The sequence below is a fragment of the Rhagoletis zephyria genome, unplaced genomic scaffold (assembly GCF_001687245.7).
Source record: "Rhagoletis zephyria isolate East Lansing unplaced genomic scaffold, Rhagoletis_zephyria_1.1 Rzeph_scaffold_00104, whole genome shotgun sequence".
Taxonomy (NCBI): Eukaryota; Metazoa; Arthropoda; class Insecta; order Diptera; family Tephritidae; genus Rhagoletis; species Rhagoletis zephyria.
Window position 1 is genome coordinate 115795 of NW_016157188.1, and position 20931 is coordinate 136725.

General features: G+C 34.4%; 1 protein-coding gene across 5 annotated transcripts in view; it reads left to right on the plus strand.

The window, feature by feature from the left end:
- Positions 1-20931, plus strand: part of Pura (Puratrophin-1-like) — a 254730-nt gene that overhangs the window by 109139 nt on the left and 124660 nt on the right. For all 5 annotated transcript variants that reach the window (XM_017633296.1, XM_017633311.1, XM_017633318.1 and 2 more), the window contains one exon: positions 19577-19697. In XM_017633296.1, the coding sequence (XP_017488785.1) occupies positions 19577-19697 (121 nt within the window). The remainder of the gene's footprint in view (positions 1-19576; positions 19698-20931) is intronic.

A 20931-nucleotide genomic window follows, 5' to 3' on the forward strand; every position in this document is an offset into this window, starting at 1 on the left:
CGAACCGAACACTGATTTTGGTAATAAAATTCAATGATTTGCAAGCGTTGCTCGTTAGTAAGTCTATTCATGATGAAATGTCAAAGCATACTGAGCATCTTTCTCTTTGACACCATGTCTGAAATCCCACGTGATCTGTCAAATACTAATGCATGAAAATCCTAACCTCAAAAAAATCACCCGTTACATATGTATCTATTTTAGTACCATCGTTCGTATCTCATTGTGTAAATAATTGCATACAAATCTATTTTGCGGAAAGGAATAATAAACATTTATAGAGCGGTTGGATGAACTTCAAGCTGAGTCAACTTTAACCTGTGTATGTATGTAAATCGATTACTATTTAAAAGAATTTTTAAAGGCATTTGCTAAAAAAAATTATTCCAGGATGCGTACTAGTGTTTTGTTATTGAAATTCTGCTTTTTAGTTTTTAATTTAAAATTTAATATCGGGGATTTTTTAGAGCCTATATTTTTTAATCACCCAAAAATATAAATCTAGTTGTCGTAGTGAGCGTATAGTAAATGTGGGTGGCCCATGGTTCTTCAACATGCAGAACTTCTGATTTTAATTTTGACAAGAAACAATTTCCGGGAAAAATTATGTAACATTTTCAGGCAGATCAGAAATTTGCGGTAATTTTTATTTTTAAAACGCTTTTATCAACATGCAATGTTTTGTGTCCATACACCATTTTTGGCTATAATCATAGATTAAAATCAAAGTTCCTATACAAAAGTGTAGACATCAATCGCCTTGCCGGAGTAGTTAAATATTGCGCCTAAAAATATGCACTACGTACGCTGCAGCGGTAATGGACGATAAGCCATTTCTTTAAATGAAATTAGTTGGTGCTCGTATATGTATGTATGTACATATGTATGTACATACTAAACGTGAGCACAAAACATTTTGACGTAGAATACGTATAACGTTTCGATATGGAGGCTATGCTCAAATGTTGTAGTTGTAATTTTTAGAGCCTTACGAAAACACTTATTGTACGAGAAGCGATTTGAAAGAAAAGTGTGGCGTTTCAGAAATATAATGCGCGCCACGTTTTTCGTTTTCAATCTCATAAATTGTTTATAATGACTTGCTAAATTTTCAAAATCGAAACCTATCGAAACAAATTCTATGGGACTGAGAAATATTATTTTCTATTTTTAGTCCATTTATAAAAGCGTGGTATATTAAAACAGTTTTATTTTATTTTATTTTTACATACTTACAATGGACAAATCTCACCAAACAGTAGGAGAAAAGAGAATATTTACATCTATGTAATTTTAAAGTTTAAACTTTGTTTTCTGAGAGCGAAAAGCAGTTCAGTCGACTACAGCATCCAAACTTTAGTTATGCGGGTCTCTCACGACAGCGGAAACTTTCCGTCTGCGATCGATGGGATGTGGACTCCAATCACGACATTAATAAAGAGACAGACTGTAAAGGTGGTATTATTTTGTCTGGGTCCAGTGGCTGGGTTCTGTATGACTGTATTTCACAGAAATGCCTTCCGGATGGTCCGGGATACTTCCTGCGATAGCAGCCGGTTAGGCATCAATTTATGAGCTTTAATTTGGGCTCCTTAACTGAAGCTGTAGCGGGGATGTGACACCCCCTCTGTTGTGTTGCCTCTTGTTTAATCCTTGCTAGGCTTCGAGCTCTGTCTTGATCTGTTTCGATAGGTAGATCTTCAACTCATCTTGCGGCAACACATTTTCTATAACACACCAGACTACATACGAAGCAAAATGACTTGGTTGCTTCAAGGATTGCCTAGTGTGTAGTTGGCATAAAATTAAGTATATAAACGTCAAAAACATAATTGTTTTGTATACACGCACGTGACAGCTTAAATTACAACAAATACGACTTGAATAGGTGACATAAGAAAAAATGTGAGACAGGTAAAAAAATAACAACAACGCAGATTAATTTTTTTTCTTCAAATATACTCTTTTAAAAATATGATGTAATTTTTCTTATTTCCATGCATGTACACTTTGCTTTATAATTTATCACAATTACGGTTTTAGGACAAAGGAAGTGAAGCAAATGAGCGTACATACGTGCATTACACATGCATACATCATCCATTTGCATGTAATCTTCAAAAGAAAAGAGGCAAGAAAGCAAAGAATGTAGTATAAGAAAAAGCTGTGATAACAAAGTTATATCAAATGACAAGTATTATATTGTTATTGTAGCTGTGCAAATGAAAAGTAGGTCTGAGAAGGGTCTGACAGTGAGTAAAGAGGTACATGAGTGTAAGATAAATGCATTGACAAACGAAGGTGTGTATGTATGAATGTACAACACACAGGGGGCCTAACGTTGTTGTTGGTTGACGGCAGTTGTGAAACAGGCATGCAGCCATGACTACCATTGATTAAAATATATAAAATCGAGTTTAATAAGCTGAAATTGTATGCATAAATAGGTGTCGTGTTTTTTATTATAAACCAAAGCAAAAACAATGCGAAAGTTTACACTACCCCAGTGTGGCATTTAAAAGGACTTATTGTAATAGTAATGTTGTTATGTGCTGATTTTCTTAGTCAGCCAAAGCATGAATGACTATGACACAGAAAACTGTATATGGCTTATCACTTTTGATGTATGTTTGTGTGTGCCGCAGTGACCGAGTCATGGGTGGTGCTGCCACAAATCAAATTCAATGTAGATATTTACGAGTAACACTTGACAGAAGTGGAGCGCACGCTTTGGCACAAGCGCAGAGGTAATAGATACGAGCACCAGAACCGTAGACTTGGTGGCATATGGCATATAGAGCAACTGCACTTATGTATTTGCATATTTAACCGCTCATGGTGGTGTCTATGATACCTACGAAGTGCTAAGTGGATAGTGACAATTACATATGTACATACATCGACACAACGACATAACTAATCAAGCGGTTCGCCTGTCACAAGTCATCAAGCTAATTATATTTGCGCGCAGGGAAATTAATTGTTTGTGGAAATTGTGGCCGCATAACTTTGGACCACGTGAACAGTTTTCGATTTTTTTTTATCGGAAATGGATTGCAAGGCGATCCACTATTAGTTCGGTTTAGTTCCGATCATGGGATTATGCATAAATTAATGGTATTTCTAAATTTTTGTTTAAGCATATAAAATATACTTGGATGGAGCTTTTGGCAACGTTAACCCCGTTCGATGAAACTTTTTTGATTGGGTAAAGGATAGCTTGCAAGTGGACCCATACTAATTTTTTTTAGTATTTTGTGATTTTTCTTTATTATTTTTTTGGGTGTAATAATAAACAAGGTACTAATAGAAACAAACTTTGTGAGAAGCAACAGCTTTATGCGACCTAAATAGAACCATCTAAAGTTTAGATTGTAAACTTTTAAACAAACCCCCTCGACGATTTTCATTCGGTTGAAATAAAGCGAGTGCGGTTAGTTAAAGCAGTTGAGGTGAAATAAGTTGTGTTGGAGTAAGTTGAGGTAAGGTGAATTGAGAAATTTTGAGGCACGGTGAGTTGAGTGAAGGAGAATTAAGGTCTGGTGTGTTTTTTTGAGCTGAACGGTCGTGAGGTGAGTCGAGATGAGGTGAGTTAAGTTGGTGTGAAATGAGCCAAGCAACGTAACATGACACATCCCGCTTTTTAATCCTTATTTTATTCTTTTTTATATATGTTTGTTCTTATTTTTATCCGTATAGTTGTCTTCATTATTTTCTTCACCTAAATATTTATCTTTACTTAGGTCCTAATATAAAATATTTAAGTATACTTTCATCTTTGGCTTTATGCTTACATGATTATCTCATATTTAACTTAAAAACATGCAATTCCTTTTTTGCTATTTGGGCAAAAATAAAAAGATTAAGTTTGCTTTTTTTAAGCTCAATTAAATACTTGACGAGTTTTAGCGCTTTTCTAGACTTTTCAAGGTTTTCTCCGGATTTTTCCGGGTGTATTTAGAAATTTTTCTGAACTTTTGGGAGTCTTCGTGTGGCATTTTCGGAATTTTTCGCGTTTTCCAGTGATTTTTTCCGGACCTTATGAAATTTTCTGGGAACTTATTTGGCTTATAGAGAACTTTCAGTAGCAAAAAATTTTTTCTTTGCTTTATCTTTAAATTTTACTGTCTGACATTACGACGCCACATTTTTGCTACATTAAATCACCTCGAGTCTGACTGTTGTGGCTAATACTACTACTGCATGTATATGTACTTACATGCAATATTGTTACTTGCAGCCAATAATGCTGTGAGTAGAATTTATTATTGCTCAGTTAAATTGATTTTTATGTTCTTACACGACTAAATATTTGTTAACGAGTTTGCTGTGTATATTTTTATTTGCTTTACGCTTTGTACATGGAAATTTACTTAAATGAATATTCGTTTGATCTTAGTTTACCATAAATTAAGTAATCTTTATATTTAATTCTGTAGTTTTAATTTGCTTTAAGATGTTACATTTGTTTCCAAAAATTACGGTATGTATAAACGTGTTTCTTATTGATCGATCTATCAAAATCCCACCCGAAAGAGCACTAGAGGCTTAATGACAAAGATATAATATTCGCGTGGCGAATTGGATCCGGTTGAGAGTATGTATACTGAAACTTCAGCGCAATAGCCAAATATCAAGAGGAAAAAACAATCTTAGAAATTCATAACTTCCTTTCGAGAAGTCTCTGACATAATATTTATATTAGACTTGTTACCTTAGGGTACGCAAACACAGAACGTCGAATTGGATCTCTCAAAATGCATTTTTTATAGACAGCAGTTCATTGTTTTTTATGAGGCTATGAAGACCAAAGAGATCCAACCGAAGCACTTATTCTATCGGAGACAATAGGTTTCTGTTTATAAATAAAAAATAAAAAAAGTTTTTAACTGATCAGTAAAACAGCGGGGACCGAGCACGCGTTCCGGGTTTGGTCTTATTTTGCATGAGAACAAAATATAATGCCAAGAAACCTGAAGTATTGAGCACAGTTTTAATGGCAATAAAAGGTTCGGGAACATTTCCGCAAAAGAAAAAAAGAACAAACTGTGAGCAAAACTCTCAAGAATGTTGTGCAGAAGAATAGAATGAAACTTTCGGAAACGTTTTCAATGGGAACGAAATGTAAACGAAGGTATCGAGAATGGTTTCAAGAAGAATCAAACAAAAACAAAAGTCTGGGCAACGTTATTCCAAAGAACAAAAGTTTGGAAAGCTTAACGCTAAGAATTAGAGCAACGTATATGAGATGGGATGAAAAGTCGTTTCAGTGACAACCACTATTGTTAATTCTAAGCCAAAGCAAAGCTGTATTTTTCATGTTAGAGTAAGCACAACTTTTCACACTTATTTTTTTGTTAAGCTAATACAATTTCAACGCCTTTTGTTTATTTTTACTTAGATATTTTCTGAGAACAAAACAAGCAGCAATTTCTAATTTTCTGTGCAAGAGAAGTTTGTAGGTTGAGTCTTTCGTTGACTTATTTGCAAAATCATGTATCTTTCAGTCCATTTTTTTTTTTTAATTTTAAAAATCTTGTTTAAGCTTCCTTTATTCGCGAATAGTTTAGAGAATATTTTGTTCCCATTTCGCTCTCTGTCAGAACGTAACGTTCCCAAATTGTTTTTGGAGAGAAAGTTCCTTAGACTCTTGTTTCTGTTTTCATCTTGGCCAGAAAGTTCCGGAGATTTTTGTTTACATTTTGTTCTCTTAGAAATGTTGCCGAAAGTATTGTTCGCATTTTATTTCCTTTACGGAAGTCTCCCCAGGGTTTTGTTCGTTTATAATTCCCGTTGAGCACATTCTCGACAGTATAGTTCTCAACTTCGTTCTTCTGAAAACACTTCCGAGAATTTTGTTCTTATTTCGGTTTGGGTTTTTAAGCGTTCGTGGGAACAAAATTACGAGAACGGTATTTACAAGACAAGCCTTTCGTAAGACAAATGAAAGATAGATGGCAAGATAGTTCGCAAGACTTTTGTTATTCTAGCACAAAAGTCTTAGAAAAAAAGCTCTCGTATTCACCACTCGTTCTGAATATTTATTTTGTGAGAAAGCACTTGTATGTATATCATATAGCTCGCATCGCTCCAACAATCGCAATGGCCGAGTGAACAAGGCCAAGCGTGCCATTCAAGAAACCCGAGTTCGAGTCCTCGTGTAGGGAATTTTCTTTTTTTAATTTACTTTGTTTTTAATTTACATGTTCTTTAAATTCAATTTACTTTAATTATTTAGATTTTAATATTTAAAAAAGAAATACCTATACATATATATTTTTTAATTTCATTTGATTTTTAGAAACTTGTTTTATGTACTATCTTTTATAACTAATTTTTTTCTAGATTAAAATTTTATTTAATATTTAGCTGTTAGTTTATTAAAAAAAGAATTTATTTTTTAATTTATTTTAATCTTTAAGTTTAATTTTCTTTTAACTTCTAGATTTTGTTGTTTAAAAAATAATTTTTTTTAGATTTTATTTAACTTTTAGAAAATTACCTTATATATTATAAATTTTTTATTTATTTACTTCTTCTTTGCTGATTACATTTTCTTCTAATTTTTAGTTTAATAGTTTTAAAAAGTAACATTTTTTATTTCAATTAATTTTTATGATCTCATTTTACTTATTTTTTTTCTGTTTTGTCTTTTTAAGTTAACTTTCTTTAAATTTTTGGAATTGCTTTTGAAAATAAAAATAGTTTGTTTTAATTTTATTTAATTTTTGAGTACTATATTTTCCTTTTTTGATTTATTTTTAATTGTTGGATTTAACTGTTTTGCGAATTTTTTTTCTAACTTTTAAAATTATTTTTATTTTTGCATTTTTTATTTTATGTAATTTTATTTATTAGTTTTTATTGTTCTAAAAAGAACAATATGTATATATATATATTTATTTTTAATTTAATTTTTAAAAAACGTATTGCTAAAAGGCGAACAGAAAAACGCTTAGACTTACGCTTAGAATCAACTTTTGGTCTTTCGAAAGACTGTGGTGAGTTGAACGACACTTGCCAGAATTGTCCTGTTAGTCGATCAAAGCTTTTGTTCTCGGTTCCCTGTTTTCAGACCAAGATAATATAAAAAAGCTCGTCTTAAAAAAATATTAAAAAAAACATCAGCGCATTTAAGTGTGGCCTGAATTTAAAAAATTTTACACAGTGAAATATATGTATGTGAATATGTCAAACACTTAATAACAAATGTCCGGCAAATTTACGGCGACATTATTATTTTTAAATAAAAAAGCAATTAAATATTTAGGACAGAGCTTTTAAAAAAGCCCACTTCGGCTCACTAAACTTAATTTAATCATGCGCTGATCTTTTCCAGCCTACGCAGTCAATATGTACCTACATATGTATGTATGTATGCATAAAGATCTCTACTTAAATGTATTAATATTTAGTCGTATAAATTTTCTTTAATTACCGCCTTAAATTTTAACTATAATAAATTGAAAATCTCTACTTGAGCGCCAAGCATTTCTGTTAACACATTTTAACTTTTAGCTTTTAACGATGAATAACTTAGGCACCAGCTTTAGAACGCCTTACTTCCAGCTTAGTGACCAAGTACGAGGTTGAATTTTCTTCATACACACTTCATTAGTAAGCGATTATCTTTGTTAATGAGCAGCATGAATGCCGGACTCTGATGACTTTCAGTTGTATTCTCAATGTGGTGAGCGCAATAAAACTGAAAAATTCAACGATAAGCTGTTGTTAATTTGGAGAAAATTGATTGTTGAAAAGAGAAAGTTCTCGAAAACATTTAAGAATTAAAAAGCAATAAATTCAAAGTAACAAGCTGTGTTAAAGGTGATAAGCGTGCACGCACTTACGGGTAGGTAGGCCCACGCTACTTAAATTTTTGTGGAGATTGAAAATTAATGTATTGATTTTGTAGAAATTTGATATGCACAAGCTTTTGTTTCATAATTTTATATAGCCGTCGATGATTTTGAGAAAAATGTTGAAGCTATAAAAAATGCAGCATTCCTTTTGATTGAAGAAAAGGTAATAAAAAGAATTTAGTACAAATATGTATGTATGTATGTATGTGTGGCTTCACAAAAGCTTGCTGTGTAGTACAAGTAAGTACTACGTTACTGAAGCTTGCGCGCTTGTTAGCCTGAGAGAGTGGCCGCAAAATGTCAACAACATAATTTATCACTCCCACAATATAACAAAAACAACAAAAGCAGCGGCATATTCACAACGGCTTGCAACAAAATGAGCACAGCCACACTTACTTATATTTGTATGTACATACATTTCGGTGAATATAAAAAAAAACAAGCCCCGACTGCATTGCGGCTGTAGCCAAAACACCTCAGCTCAAAAAAAAGTGTCATATAGTGGAATTCTTTAACAATTAAGAATACAAAGATAAAATCAAAAAAAAAAACAATGCCAAACAACACCAAATCCGACTTTAAGAGCAACAACATGTTTTGCCGTTTGTTGCTGTCAAAATTGTGAAACATAAAATGTGGCAACATGCTTACCTGTCGGTGGCATGCTGCTGCTGTTGCTACATACATATGTAGGTATGTATAGTAGGGCGGGTCGATGGGAGACTTCTTCGACTATGCACGTATAGCGCAGAAGGATTCTCCGCGTAATTCTAAGCGAATTTGCCGAAGAAACCATGGGTCTAAAATTAATTTGGAGTTTGCCGAATTGCGAAAATAGGTGTCCTTGCATTTTGCTGTAGTGTCATCAAAAGTGCTTAAATTTTGTATAAAAACATGGTTTTTTTCTTAGAACTTCCACCAGAAGGCATAACATTGAAAATTTACACATTTTTCCCTGAAACCTTTTTTCGTAATTTGGCAAACTCCAAATTGATTTTACAGCCATGCTTTCTTCGGCGGATTTGCTTAGAATTACACACAAAATAACCCTGTGGTATATGCGCATTGTCAAAAAAAAAATTGACCCGCCTTAATGTATATGTATGTATGTAGTACATACTCGTATATGACATGTACTTTATTTACGTGCATGTAACTTTGAAAATTCGACTCTGCACTTTCGCACAAAACCTTTGGCGTCAGTACGTTGTAAACTATTTAGCAAAATTGACTGTTAGGGGCAATTGACCGTAATATTGTCAATAGTCGTAAGTATTATTGAAGCGCCTATGTGTTTGCGCATGCATGCATGTGCGCTGCATAGTGCATTTCTAGCGACATACATTTTAATAAATGTTCAATAAGTGAAATAAATTGAACGCTGTGGCATTGCGTTTGGCACGCACGCACTCCGCGACTACTGCAGTGATGTGGCACTTTTCTGCAATTTACAAATGCATTGGAGTAGGATTACATAGCTGCACATGCGTGACACGCATGCGTTTTACATTTTTTCATATTTCAGGCAATCATAAAGATACAAAAAAAATATCTATTAATAACGGCCATTCAAATTTGTTTTCATTGCTGACAAAATTTTAAAGCATACGTCATAAGTCAATATTTCTTACGAAAAAATCGGTGATATTTTTTTCAAACTATAAACAATAGCACTTTACAGAATACTATAAATATGTATAATACGATTTAGGAAGTCTGAAAATTTTTGCTGTAAAGACGATATTCCATTTTCAAATGTTCTCTTAAACTTCAAATTGCTCTCGTAATAAAGCTTTCTTGAGCATCTTTCATTTAAGATCCATATTGTTATATCCCATTAAATTGAAGTTTACTTTTAAAAAGCTGGCAACCCTCTTTAAAATGTTTTCGAAATAGAGCGTTTTTTAACATGTTTCGTTTGACACCCATATTGTAATGTTTCATTAAAGGAGCGGATTAAATTTAATTAGACTTTAAAAAGGTGGCAACACTTTTTGGAAATTTTTTCGAAATACAGCCTTCTTAAACATTTTTGATTTGATTTGACGTCATTTTGTAATGTTTAACTAAACTTGTTGATTAAATTTAAATTGGCTTATAAGCAGGTGGCAACACTCTTTGAAAATATTTTCGAAATACATTCTTAAAAAAAAAAAATTTTTCACTTGACATCATTTTGTAATATTGGATTAAACTTATTGATTAAATTTAAATTGCCTAATAAACAGGTGGCAACACTCTTCAGAAATATCTTCGAAGCTTTCTTATAATTCTTCCTATTGAAATCTATATTATAATACATACTGTATTTTACTAATAAAAAATGGAATTTCTTTTAAATAGGTGGCAACTCTTTTCAAAATAAAGTTTACTTAACTAACATTCGTTTGCCACCCATATGGTAATAGCTAATTTAGGCTGCGTTACACCAGACCCATTTAAGTGGAAATTATTTCATTTTTGATTTCACCAATCAATTTTAATTTGCTTTTAATTTTGATTTAAGTGACTATGCTCTTCATTTAGATAAAAATTAAATCAGAATAATCACACTCACAGCCAGTTTCACCAAACTATTTAAGTGGAAATTGACTTTAATTTTCGAATTTTCGGTTTCACCAATCAATTTTAATTTTGATTTAAGTGACCTATGCTCTGCACTTAAATAAAAGTTAAATCAGAATAACCACACTCAGAGGTGTTACACGTTTAATCACCTGATCATTGTGTAACTGCTGCTTACTTGTATACCAGCCCTGCTTTTACAACACAGCGTGCCAAAGCTTTCAAAAGCTCTCAGTACAAATGAAAGCGAAAGCTAGTCCTAGTCTGTTTTACAACCACTTTTTACTCACTTAAATAAATAGTTTATTGAAACTGAAAATTATTTAAATGAGAATTAAATACAAAATTAAATTAAAGTTAATTTCCACTTAAATAGTTTGGTGAAACTGGCTGTCAGACATGTTACACGTTTAATCAACTGATTAATATATACACACCACAATATTGTGCTGCCATATTTTTATTCACTTATTTAAATAAAGAGCTTATTGAAACTGAATAAAATTTTATTGAGTATTAAATAAAAAATTTGATTAAAATTAATTTTTACTTTAATTATTTGGTGAAACGTAGCCTTAACTTATTCATTACATTTTATTTAAATTTTGGCAATCCCCTGCTCTAGGTTGTTCCAGCAGTAGGTTTCCAGAAATCGCCTTGCTATCTCCGCAAAATCTCCAAATGAATAAAGCATGTGCCTAAAAACATACAACGCTTCCAAAAATATTTTCGAATAGATACACCTTTCTTAAAACCTCTATCGTTGGATACCCATATTAAAGTATTTTATTTAACTTGTGAATGAAATGAATTTTCTGTTTGTTCTTTTTTTAACAAAATTGGTTTTTTATATTGCTTATGTATTTTTTTAAATCCCATTTCATTTTAAGAAACTTACTTCATTTGAATATTTTCCTTTTTTAGTTCAATTTTTAGATGTTATTGTTTTAAGTAGAAACGTATTTTTTGACTTTCATTTAATTTTTAACATTTTAATTTTTTTTTTTTGGTTTAATTTTCAGATTTTGTTGTTTTAAAAAGAAACATAATTTTTGTTTTCCTTAAATTTTTAGAAATATGTTTTCTTCTCTATTAATTAAACTTTTTTCTTTCGTTTTTTATGTAAGTTTATTATAGTTTTTAGATTCTAATGTTTTAAAACCATTTTTTATTTAATTCTTTTCAATTTGTATATGTTTACGCTATTTTAAAAAGAATTTTTTTTTTAATTTCTTTAAGTGTTTAGAAACTAATTTTTCCCGCTTTTTTAATTCATTTTTTTACTCAATTTTTAGATTTTTTTGTTTAAATAGAAATTTTTTTTTTTTTTAATTTCACTTACCTTTTAGAAACTTATTATATTTTTCTTGTATTTTGAGTTTGATTAATTTTTTATTTACTTTTCTTTTAATCTGTAAATTAATTAATTTTTTTTTATATTTAGTATTTTTTTTATTTTATTTTTATTTTTAGATTTTATTGTTAAACAAGAAAACATATTTTTTAATATCATTTAATTTTTATAAACTTATTTCATAATATTTAAATCCTCTTTGCGCTGTCAAAATAGTTTAAATTAGTAGTTATATGCAGGGTCGGATAATTCACTTGCTCCTAAGACATCACATCGCAATGTTAATAAAGCCAGTTGCTACTTGTAGTCAAATTATTTTTAAATTGAATTTCCAACAGGGTGTGCACATATAAACATTAACGTTTTTTATTGCAACATGCCACAACAAACAGGTTGCTCCACGCATACATAAGAGTCCCACACCCACTCACCGTTATTATAGCTGACATTTCAAGTGTTTGCATCAAATTGGCATCGAATTAATTTGTTTGACCAGTTTACAAATCGTTTTCTTTCTCTCTTTTTTTTTGTAATAATACTCTTTGAAATCAAAGTTAGCGGAGTTGATGTGACCTTAATACATACAATTGTCAATTTATGTGTGGGGGGCATGTGAAAATTGTGTCAAAAAGCACCAACTCTTTCTACGTACTGCACTACATCTGCTTTATCAATAGTTCACTGACCGCCGCAAGCCACGTAGACCAGTCAAGTCCAAGTGCCCGCTTGACCGAGCAGACTGCAGCGTGCATGGCAACATTTCTAGCCGACAAAAGTATGGCAACATAATTTACATAATCAATCGTTAATTGCAGAGTAGGTGGGCGGTCAACAAACGTCATGCACGAAGATGCATACATACATATGTACATGCAAGTGTATGTGTATTTTTGTTTGCCACAGTTGCATGTGATTGGAATTCAATACAATACACGCACGCCTGCTCTAAATCCAGCGACATAAATATACCTTAGTCTAATACATGAACATGGTGAGGCATGAACATTTCTTTGCACATTTTATAGCTGTCAATAAATGTTGAAATTCGAAAATGTTGCAATGCTCGCCGAATGGCAGCAACATCCATAATCATACACGCACACACACACACACATATTTAAATATCGACCGCAACCAGTAACCGTAATAATAATTGTCGAAAAGCCAAGCCATCGCATTGGTGTCGAAGAGCAGCAGAAAGTAAAACAAAAAAAAACAAAAAACAAGCGGAGTTGCCGCATTAACGCAACCACAGTGTGTCATTTGCATCCGCTTAATGAAGTCATTTCAATGTTAGCCGCTCTGTTAATTTGCGTGGGTCGACCCCATCATCAGCAAGCGCTGCACTTTTCTTCGAAGTTGCAATCATTTTTCTTTTTTGTTGTTTTATTTCACTGACTTCTGCAATCTTGTGTTGGCTTTTGCGCACGCGCATTGCCGCATCCAATCAATTTTCTTGGACCAACCGCATTGACGTCTTGATGTTAAGCTGTAATTTTCATAGTCGGTAGAATAGGAGTATGTAGTAAATGGCAACAAACAAAGCCGAATGTAAATACTACTGAGTATTGCATTTTGCACTTTTACGGTGCTTTTTGAGGTTTCTCATAGCTTAAGTTGGTTTAAAAGAAGCGTTGTGATTGTTATTTGAGAAATATGGAATAAGGTGGCACGATTAAGGCTTTCTGGATATAATCGTTCTTCTGGGCAGTATAGGAAATGCTCTATACGGGGCATGGCTGTATGGAGTAACTTTGCGGCATTTGAGGTCAATTACAGCTGTTTTACGACGGCGAATAAATTTGGTGTAGGATTTGTGGTTAGGCGGAGACTACGAGACCTTGTGTGTCCAAGTGTCGCGATCCGGATCAAAGCTAACACATTTTTCGGCACAAAATGTGCCTAGACGGTCCCAAGCCGGGTTTGAGGAAACAGGAGGGGAGGCAGGGGGGCTTTGGTATTTCCAGGGTACAGGCTTGACTACCCCGCCTACCCCGTCAAAGGCTACCAATCCTTAGTCGGTCCGAGCCTCAATTGTCAGAAGAGTCTACGGCTTTCGAGGTCTTACCAGAGACTTTAAACCTGGAACCGCGGGCGAACAGATGCCCCTGGAGTATGTCCGTTGGCTAAATAAGCAAAGCCGGTGAGACGAACAAGGCCAAAAGACAGGCCAGATGTGGCAACTCGAGCGGGTGTAGAAAACCGGAAATGCATATTGTCCACCCGGGTTGGAAAGTGCTTCCCAGTAAGGCTAGTACGACCTGCAATATTAGAGAGACGAGCAGAATGAATGAGGTGAGTTAAGCGACGCAAACAAGGGTTGAAAGTCGATTTTCACTCCGGGCTGGGACACCTGAGCTGGACTGAGATCAGTAAGTCTTGTGAGAGGAGGTGAGACGAGCTGGACGATAGTGGATGTTGTAATGGGTAGCAACACGATGAAGCTGTTCTCCGATTAGAGAGGCAGATGGATGTGGCTCGTCAAGCAATTTGAGCGGTTGTAGATAACCGGAAAAGGAGTAATAGCTGTTGTGCAACTTTTCTGATGCTGGAAATCGTAATACGAACTGCTAATCTGAATCACAGCGACTAGCGATGTTCAACTGGCATAACTTCGCAAAGAAGGACGGCGTTTTTCGAAGTCATTCGATCCTGGTCAAAACCGATGAGAGATTGTAGAGTTAAATAAGATGAGAATCGGAAAAGTTCTGAGTAATCTCCTAGATTGAAAAAAAAATTGATTAGAGGAAGAGTTAAACGTTGGACAAAACACAAATAAATAAAGTCCAATAATGGAATTGACAACTGTTGTGAATCATTTAATTGCTCGTTAAAATTTCCACGCTACTTGTTTTTTTTCACCGTTCGACGCTTCTACCCACAACACTTCCGGTGAACCGAAATAAAAGACTACAAATGGCTTTAAACAAATTAAGCTTGACGCCATCGGCCAAGAATTCAATACAATTTATTGCCACGCATTGAAAAGGCTAGGCAGTCAAATGCAAAACGGAAATATGTCGCCAGTGGCGAAACAAATAAGGTTTTTTTCCAAAAAAAAAAAAACATTTTTTCCGAAACAATTAAAACAAAATATAAAAAAATAGTGGGACCTGACTTTGAACGATTTGTATGCCGAACGGCTTCATTGATCAATGAAAGAATATTTCTACAACTGCTCCCCTGTTATGTATCTATGTAGACAATCTACTTTTGTAGCCACGTAGATATTTATGTACGGGCACGTCAACCACACACCGAATGAATTCGCATTTTGGGTCAATGACAAAAAATTGCACTAGAATCGATTTAACAAATGGCGAAAATGTAGCAAAAACAATCAACAAAAAAACAAAAACTGTATCAGACATACAGCGAACGCATTGCGAAATTAGCGCCAAACAAATTGGTATCCAAGCAAACACAATTGAAATTGTCTACTTGTTTCTCTTTTGATGGGGCCTCTAAAAAAAAAACAAAAACTCGCAAATATAGACTATGAGAATATTTATTTGTGTATATGCAAAAATCGAGCGCACAGTGAGTAACGCGCACGGCGGGAGACGCGCTGCCGTTGAGGTGCGTTCATGCGCAACGCTGGCGATCTCGATCGTTCACTGGCAAGCTGTTAAAGATGCCCATATATACTCGTATAGGTTTTGATGATCGCGTGCAAATTTCGCACACGCTGTGTGGCAGCGTTGATCAATACTACTAATGTACTAATATTTATTTGTTGCCTTCGATTAGGGATAGGCTGATATGCGCAATGGTTTTTGCCAATCGGCGCCGATCAAATGATCAGATGACAAAATTGATCATTTTCAATTTGAATAAATTCATTGTGTATTCGCGCGCGAAATGAACGATCGAACGTTCGATCGATCGATTGTGTCCACGGCACCGCAGCACCAAGACCACCACCACCAATGTACCGTGCAGTGCCTTTATGGTGAGACACATTTTTGATCGTTTTTCGATCAGGCATGTTATTTTTATTATTGGTGTTCTCGGTGTTTTTTTTTTATTTTTTTTGGTTATTGTCATGTTTTAGTGTTCGGTGTTTGGTGTTCGGTTCACTAGCTTGAATTGATTTATGCGCTAGTTGGGTGGTCGCGCTGGCGCAATCGGACGCGCCGCTGCTAAGTCGAGCGCGCGTGCGGGCGGCAGGGCGAGCGAACGGTCCGTCGTACAAACTGTGAATCGCAAACGGATAGACAACCCACGAATTGGGTATGTCGCGTCGTGTGTGTATATTAGACCGCAGGCAGCAGAGGTATCGGAAGGCGCACGGTTTTGCTGCGACGCGCGGTATAAGGAGTTTTGATGCTTTAATTTCATTATTTGTTTAATTTTTTTTTTTTTATTTTATTACGCGCGCTGCATGTGAATTTGCCATTTTGGCCTTTTCATTTAACTGGCTACACATATGTAGACATGTTTGTTCAAATATATTTATATGTATGCATATTAGTGCGCGCGCGTATCAGCGCGTTGGCTATGACGTGGTTGCCACTATTTAGCATAGTTCATTTAAATTTTTATATTTTTTTATTGTGGAACCCTCCCGTCTGCGCGCTCTAGCGCTTTGCTTATTTTTGTTGCACTCGGCATGCAATGCATATTTTTTATTTTAAAGTTAGCTTTTAGCAATGAATTTGGTGTTGAATGTTGAACATGTCAGCGCCAACAATTCATAATCGACGTTGAAGTGCAGCGCGCACACGCGCGCAGTGCGCAACGCGTCCTCCAACAAAGCGCGCGCGCACGCGTACGCCAATCTACGCTGCATATGATGTGCAAATTGAACACCCCAAATGCATTGGAAATTTTTCTTTACTGTCCGCTACCATACGAAAATTTCCAAATTAAAAGAAACGAAAAAAAAATATTGCAGCCAGCAGTTCACCACACTTTTGATTTGATGTGGTCTGAGAGTCTGCAAGCCGCGCGCCGCTGCCGCCTAACCGCGTTTTATTTAGCCTTTTGTTTGTTGCGTTACACCGTTTATTAATCGGCTGTTCGGTTGGTTGCTTAAGCGCTCGCTGGTTGCATGACGCGCGCCTTTGCCTCAGCCGCCAAATTCAAAATTTGTTAAATTTTTGATTTCACATTCCCTTGGGGGTGAAATTTTTCGCCGTTGCATTTAGCCTCTTCTACTTTGCTTTAGTTTCCTCTCCTCGATCTTTTATCACTTTTTGGTGGTTTCTTTTTTTTTTTTGGTTGTTGTAATAATAACTAAAATTAGCAAAATTGCTAAAGTTTGACTTGCATGATTTATCTGTAATTTTACATCACATAATGGTTATGGATGAACAGCCGACAGGAGAGTGCAGACGGACGCGCAGGCTTGCAAAAACGTTCATACAGACGCGCAGACAGTCGTCTGTTCGCTACAGCAAGTGTTGATAGTGTCGAATGGAGTCGCGCCTTTTGCGTTTAGTATCAAATGTACATACATACATGCATTCCCACATTAGCGTGGTCCAAAAATGCATGGGGAAAAAAGTTAAGTTCACAGCTCCCACTCCCTAAAATTGCTTGATATCGAAATAAAATATACCTCTGCTTTTTTTATTCAATCAAAAAATATTTAGAAGTTGTTCAAAGCGCTCAAAGTTTCCCGTGATTTTATATGGCAAAAGAACAATTTTTCGTAGTCCCTGAAAATAAAAATTTCAACAGTATTTGCCGATTGCCATTTCTCAAAAAAAAAAAATTGTATTTTAGATTTTTTCCCACCCTAATCTATGTACGATCTCTAAAAAATACGGTACATTTTTTCGATATGGAAGAATCCTAGATGGAGAGAATTAAATCGCCAACTCTACTTTTTGGATCACCTAATTTATGTACAGCTTCTAAATATTTTTGATTTCAAACAAAAAAGGAGTGTATATTTTTTCGGTATAGAACAAACCTAGGAGTGGGGGAGAGTATTAATTAGTTAATTAATTCCGACTTTAATTTTTTTTTTTTACAACCCTAATGTATGTACCATCTCTAAAAATTTGTTTGATTGCGAACAGAAAAAATTGTATACTTTTTCGATATATGTAGAACAAACCTAGGAGGGGGAGCATTAAATTTCCGGCTCAACTTTTTTTTGGATCACACTAATCTATGTATGTACGAGCTCTAAATATTTTTTGATGTCAAATAGAAAACCAGAGTATAGAACAATACTAGTAAGGGGTGAGCATTAAAATTCTGACTTACTTACTTTTTTTGGATCACCCTAATCTATGAATACCCATACATACTAATAGTTTTATATTCCCCCCAAAACTTCGTTGTTGCACTATTTTTAATACAACGCTTTGAACATTAAACGTCTAGGAAAAATCCCAAAAAAAAACAAATGATGAAAACAAAAATCTTTCAAAAATAAACCAATTTTTTTTTTACACTTGCGGGTGTTGTTACCATAATTTCAACTGTCGACGAAAGTTAGTTGCTTCATGGCATTTTAACTTTTTCCCCATTTTTTTCCACAACCAATACTGCCGCCACCACCCTGGCATATGCTTTTTATATTGACGCCACTTTAGTCCACTCTACTCGGCATTACGCTGCTCCTGTCTGCACCCCGGCGCCAATCAAACGCTTTTTCTCACCGGTCATAAAGCTAAGCCATGCAATTGTTGTTAGCTGCCGGTGTTTTTTACTGCTATTTCTAAGCACTTCAATACTCTCACTCTTCACCATTGGCGTGTTGGCTTTTTTCTTTCGCCCCCTGCGTTGTCCTCATCGTCGCTGCCGTCGTAATATGTAATCTATTCAAATTTTTCGGCATATGATGTAAAAAAAAATCTATCTATGCTCGGCTATGACATACTCCTCGTATATGTATGTATAAAAAAAAAAAAAAACATAAAACTTATTCGTTGTTACTCAATTTTGGCGCATTGAAAAGTTTATAATTTTTTCGCTTATTCGATTATGTCGGCAGTGTTTCCGTATTTTTTTGGGGCAAACGGAAAATGGTTGGTTTGTGTTGCATGCATTCTTGCCATTGGCGGTCAGGTTGAATGAATATCAACGAAAAATCAAGTGAAAATTGGCAGCTACAACATATGTTCAAATGTATAGCAATATGTATATATATAAGTACCTGCTACATATGTACATACATACATACAGTGACGATCAAAAGTATTGGCACAGTGAATTTTTCGCCATACATGCAAAGGTTTTTATTCTAATTTATTTTCGATAATTTTTTATAAAAATATAGTTCATTCTACACCAGAAAACGTAATAATAAAAACTCTAAACTTTGTGCAAAACTCAGGAAAATTCATTAAATTTGCACACTAATTTGCAACTTTATATTCAGATTTTTTAGAAAAATCCTAAGTATGCAGTTTTATAGCCCATTCAAATTTAGTATAACAAAGTGCAAGTTTAAAGTTGCTAGAAAATCGCGTTGATTTTTGGCAATTTTTTTAGTGGAAGGTGTTGTTCATTTTCTCCATACAAAAAATAATTGTCGAATTACTTTGTATGGAAGAACTTGCGTGAAAAAAAATAGATGTTAGTATGTATGCAGTACATTAGGCACACAAACATTTGTAGAAATGCATGTGTAATTAAAAAAAAATAAAAATAATATGTATAATGTAGAATAAGAAAGTGGTCGTAAGTAGGAGGGTCATATGGAAAACAAAGTTAAAGATTAGTTTTTTTTTATACTCTAGCAGTAACTAGTTTGTATTTTCATCATCTTTATTCGTCATTTCTACATAACATCATTCTCTAATCATATTTCCTGAATTTTTTCTTCTTTCAGAATGTTCTGTGGCGCAAAGGATGGCCACTTACCACTCCAACTGGCGAAGTTGTCTTACACTTGGGTTCACTTGATAATGCCTTAGTGCGTCCAGGCGATCTATACTTGTGTGTTAAAAGTGGTAAGTGGCACAACTACATATTAGGGTGGTCCTTAAAATCATACACATTCAAAAAATTTTACCCCTTGTCCTACGTACGAAATAAATACAGCTTTGAAGAGTTCAAAAATTTAAACAAATTGTCAGAGGTCGTTGACTGGGTTAGAAAAAAAAATATTTATATAAAAAAATTGCAAAAATTCTACAACGTTTTCTACTTGAGATCTCATAAATTTACATATATATCTATTATTGAAACTTATTCACATAAATTCATAAACTGGCTGGCTTATATGTAGATGGTCAAAGTCAAACTTTTTTCCAATTTTTTGTGACTTAAAAAATCTAATTGTTTTTATTTTTAATATTCGTGAATGTCTTTATTTTGGTACGTGGAATTAAAAAAGGGTCTTCACATGATGTTCTCTAGGTTTTCATTTAACATTTTTGCAATGGCTTAAGTCTTATCCTAATCGGAGGCGTTGTGTTGTTACTGTGGGTGATGCTCAATCAGAACCTTTTATCGATACTTCAGGTATTCCACAAGTTAGCATTCTAGGACCATTGCTTTTCGTATTGTTCATTAGCGAACCTTAATTGCCCTTTCCCTAATTTTCTTTTGTACGCACATGATTTCAAAATTTATTTTCAGTTAATAAGAACTCCGCTGACTTAATGAAACTCCAATCGGAGCTGTATTATTTATATTGGTGGTGCTTGAGTTCACATCTTTTTTTGAATATTAAAAAGAGCTTTTAAATATGTCTCATTTTCGAAATCACGTAATTTATTAAAAACTCGATACAGCATCTCTAATTGTAATTTGCAGCCGATTATCGAAATTAATGATCTTGTTCTAATCTTTGATATTAAATTTTCATTTCTTCTTCTTTTTCTAATTTGGTGCTGTAACCGCCTAAGCGATTTTGGCCGAGTTCGTTTCTTTTCTGTGCCAACTGACGCCAATTGGAAACGCTAAGTGAAGCCAAGTCCTTCTCCACTTGGTCTCTCAATTGCAGTGGGACCTTCCTCTTCCTCTGCTACCACCAGCGGGTTACGAGTTGAATACTTTCAGAGCTGGAGCGTCGGTGTCCATTCGAACGACATGACCAAGCCAGCGGAGCCGCTGTATTTTAATTCGCTGCACTATGTCCATGTCGTTGTAAAGCTCATACAGCTCATCGTTCTATCGTCTGCGAGTCTCGCCATCGCCAACGCGTAAAAGCCCGTAAATCTTCCGCAAAATCTTTCTCTC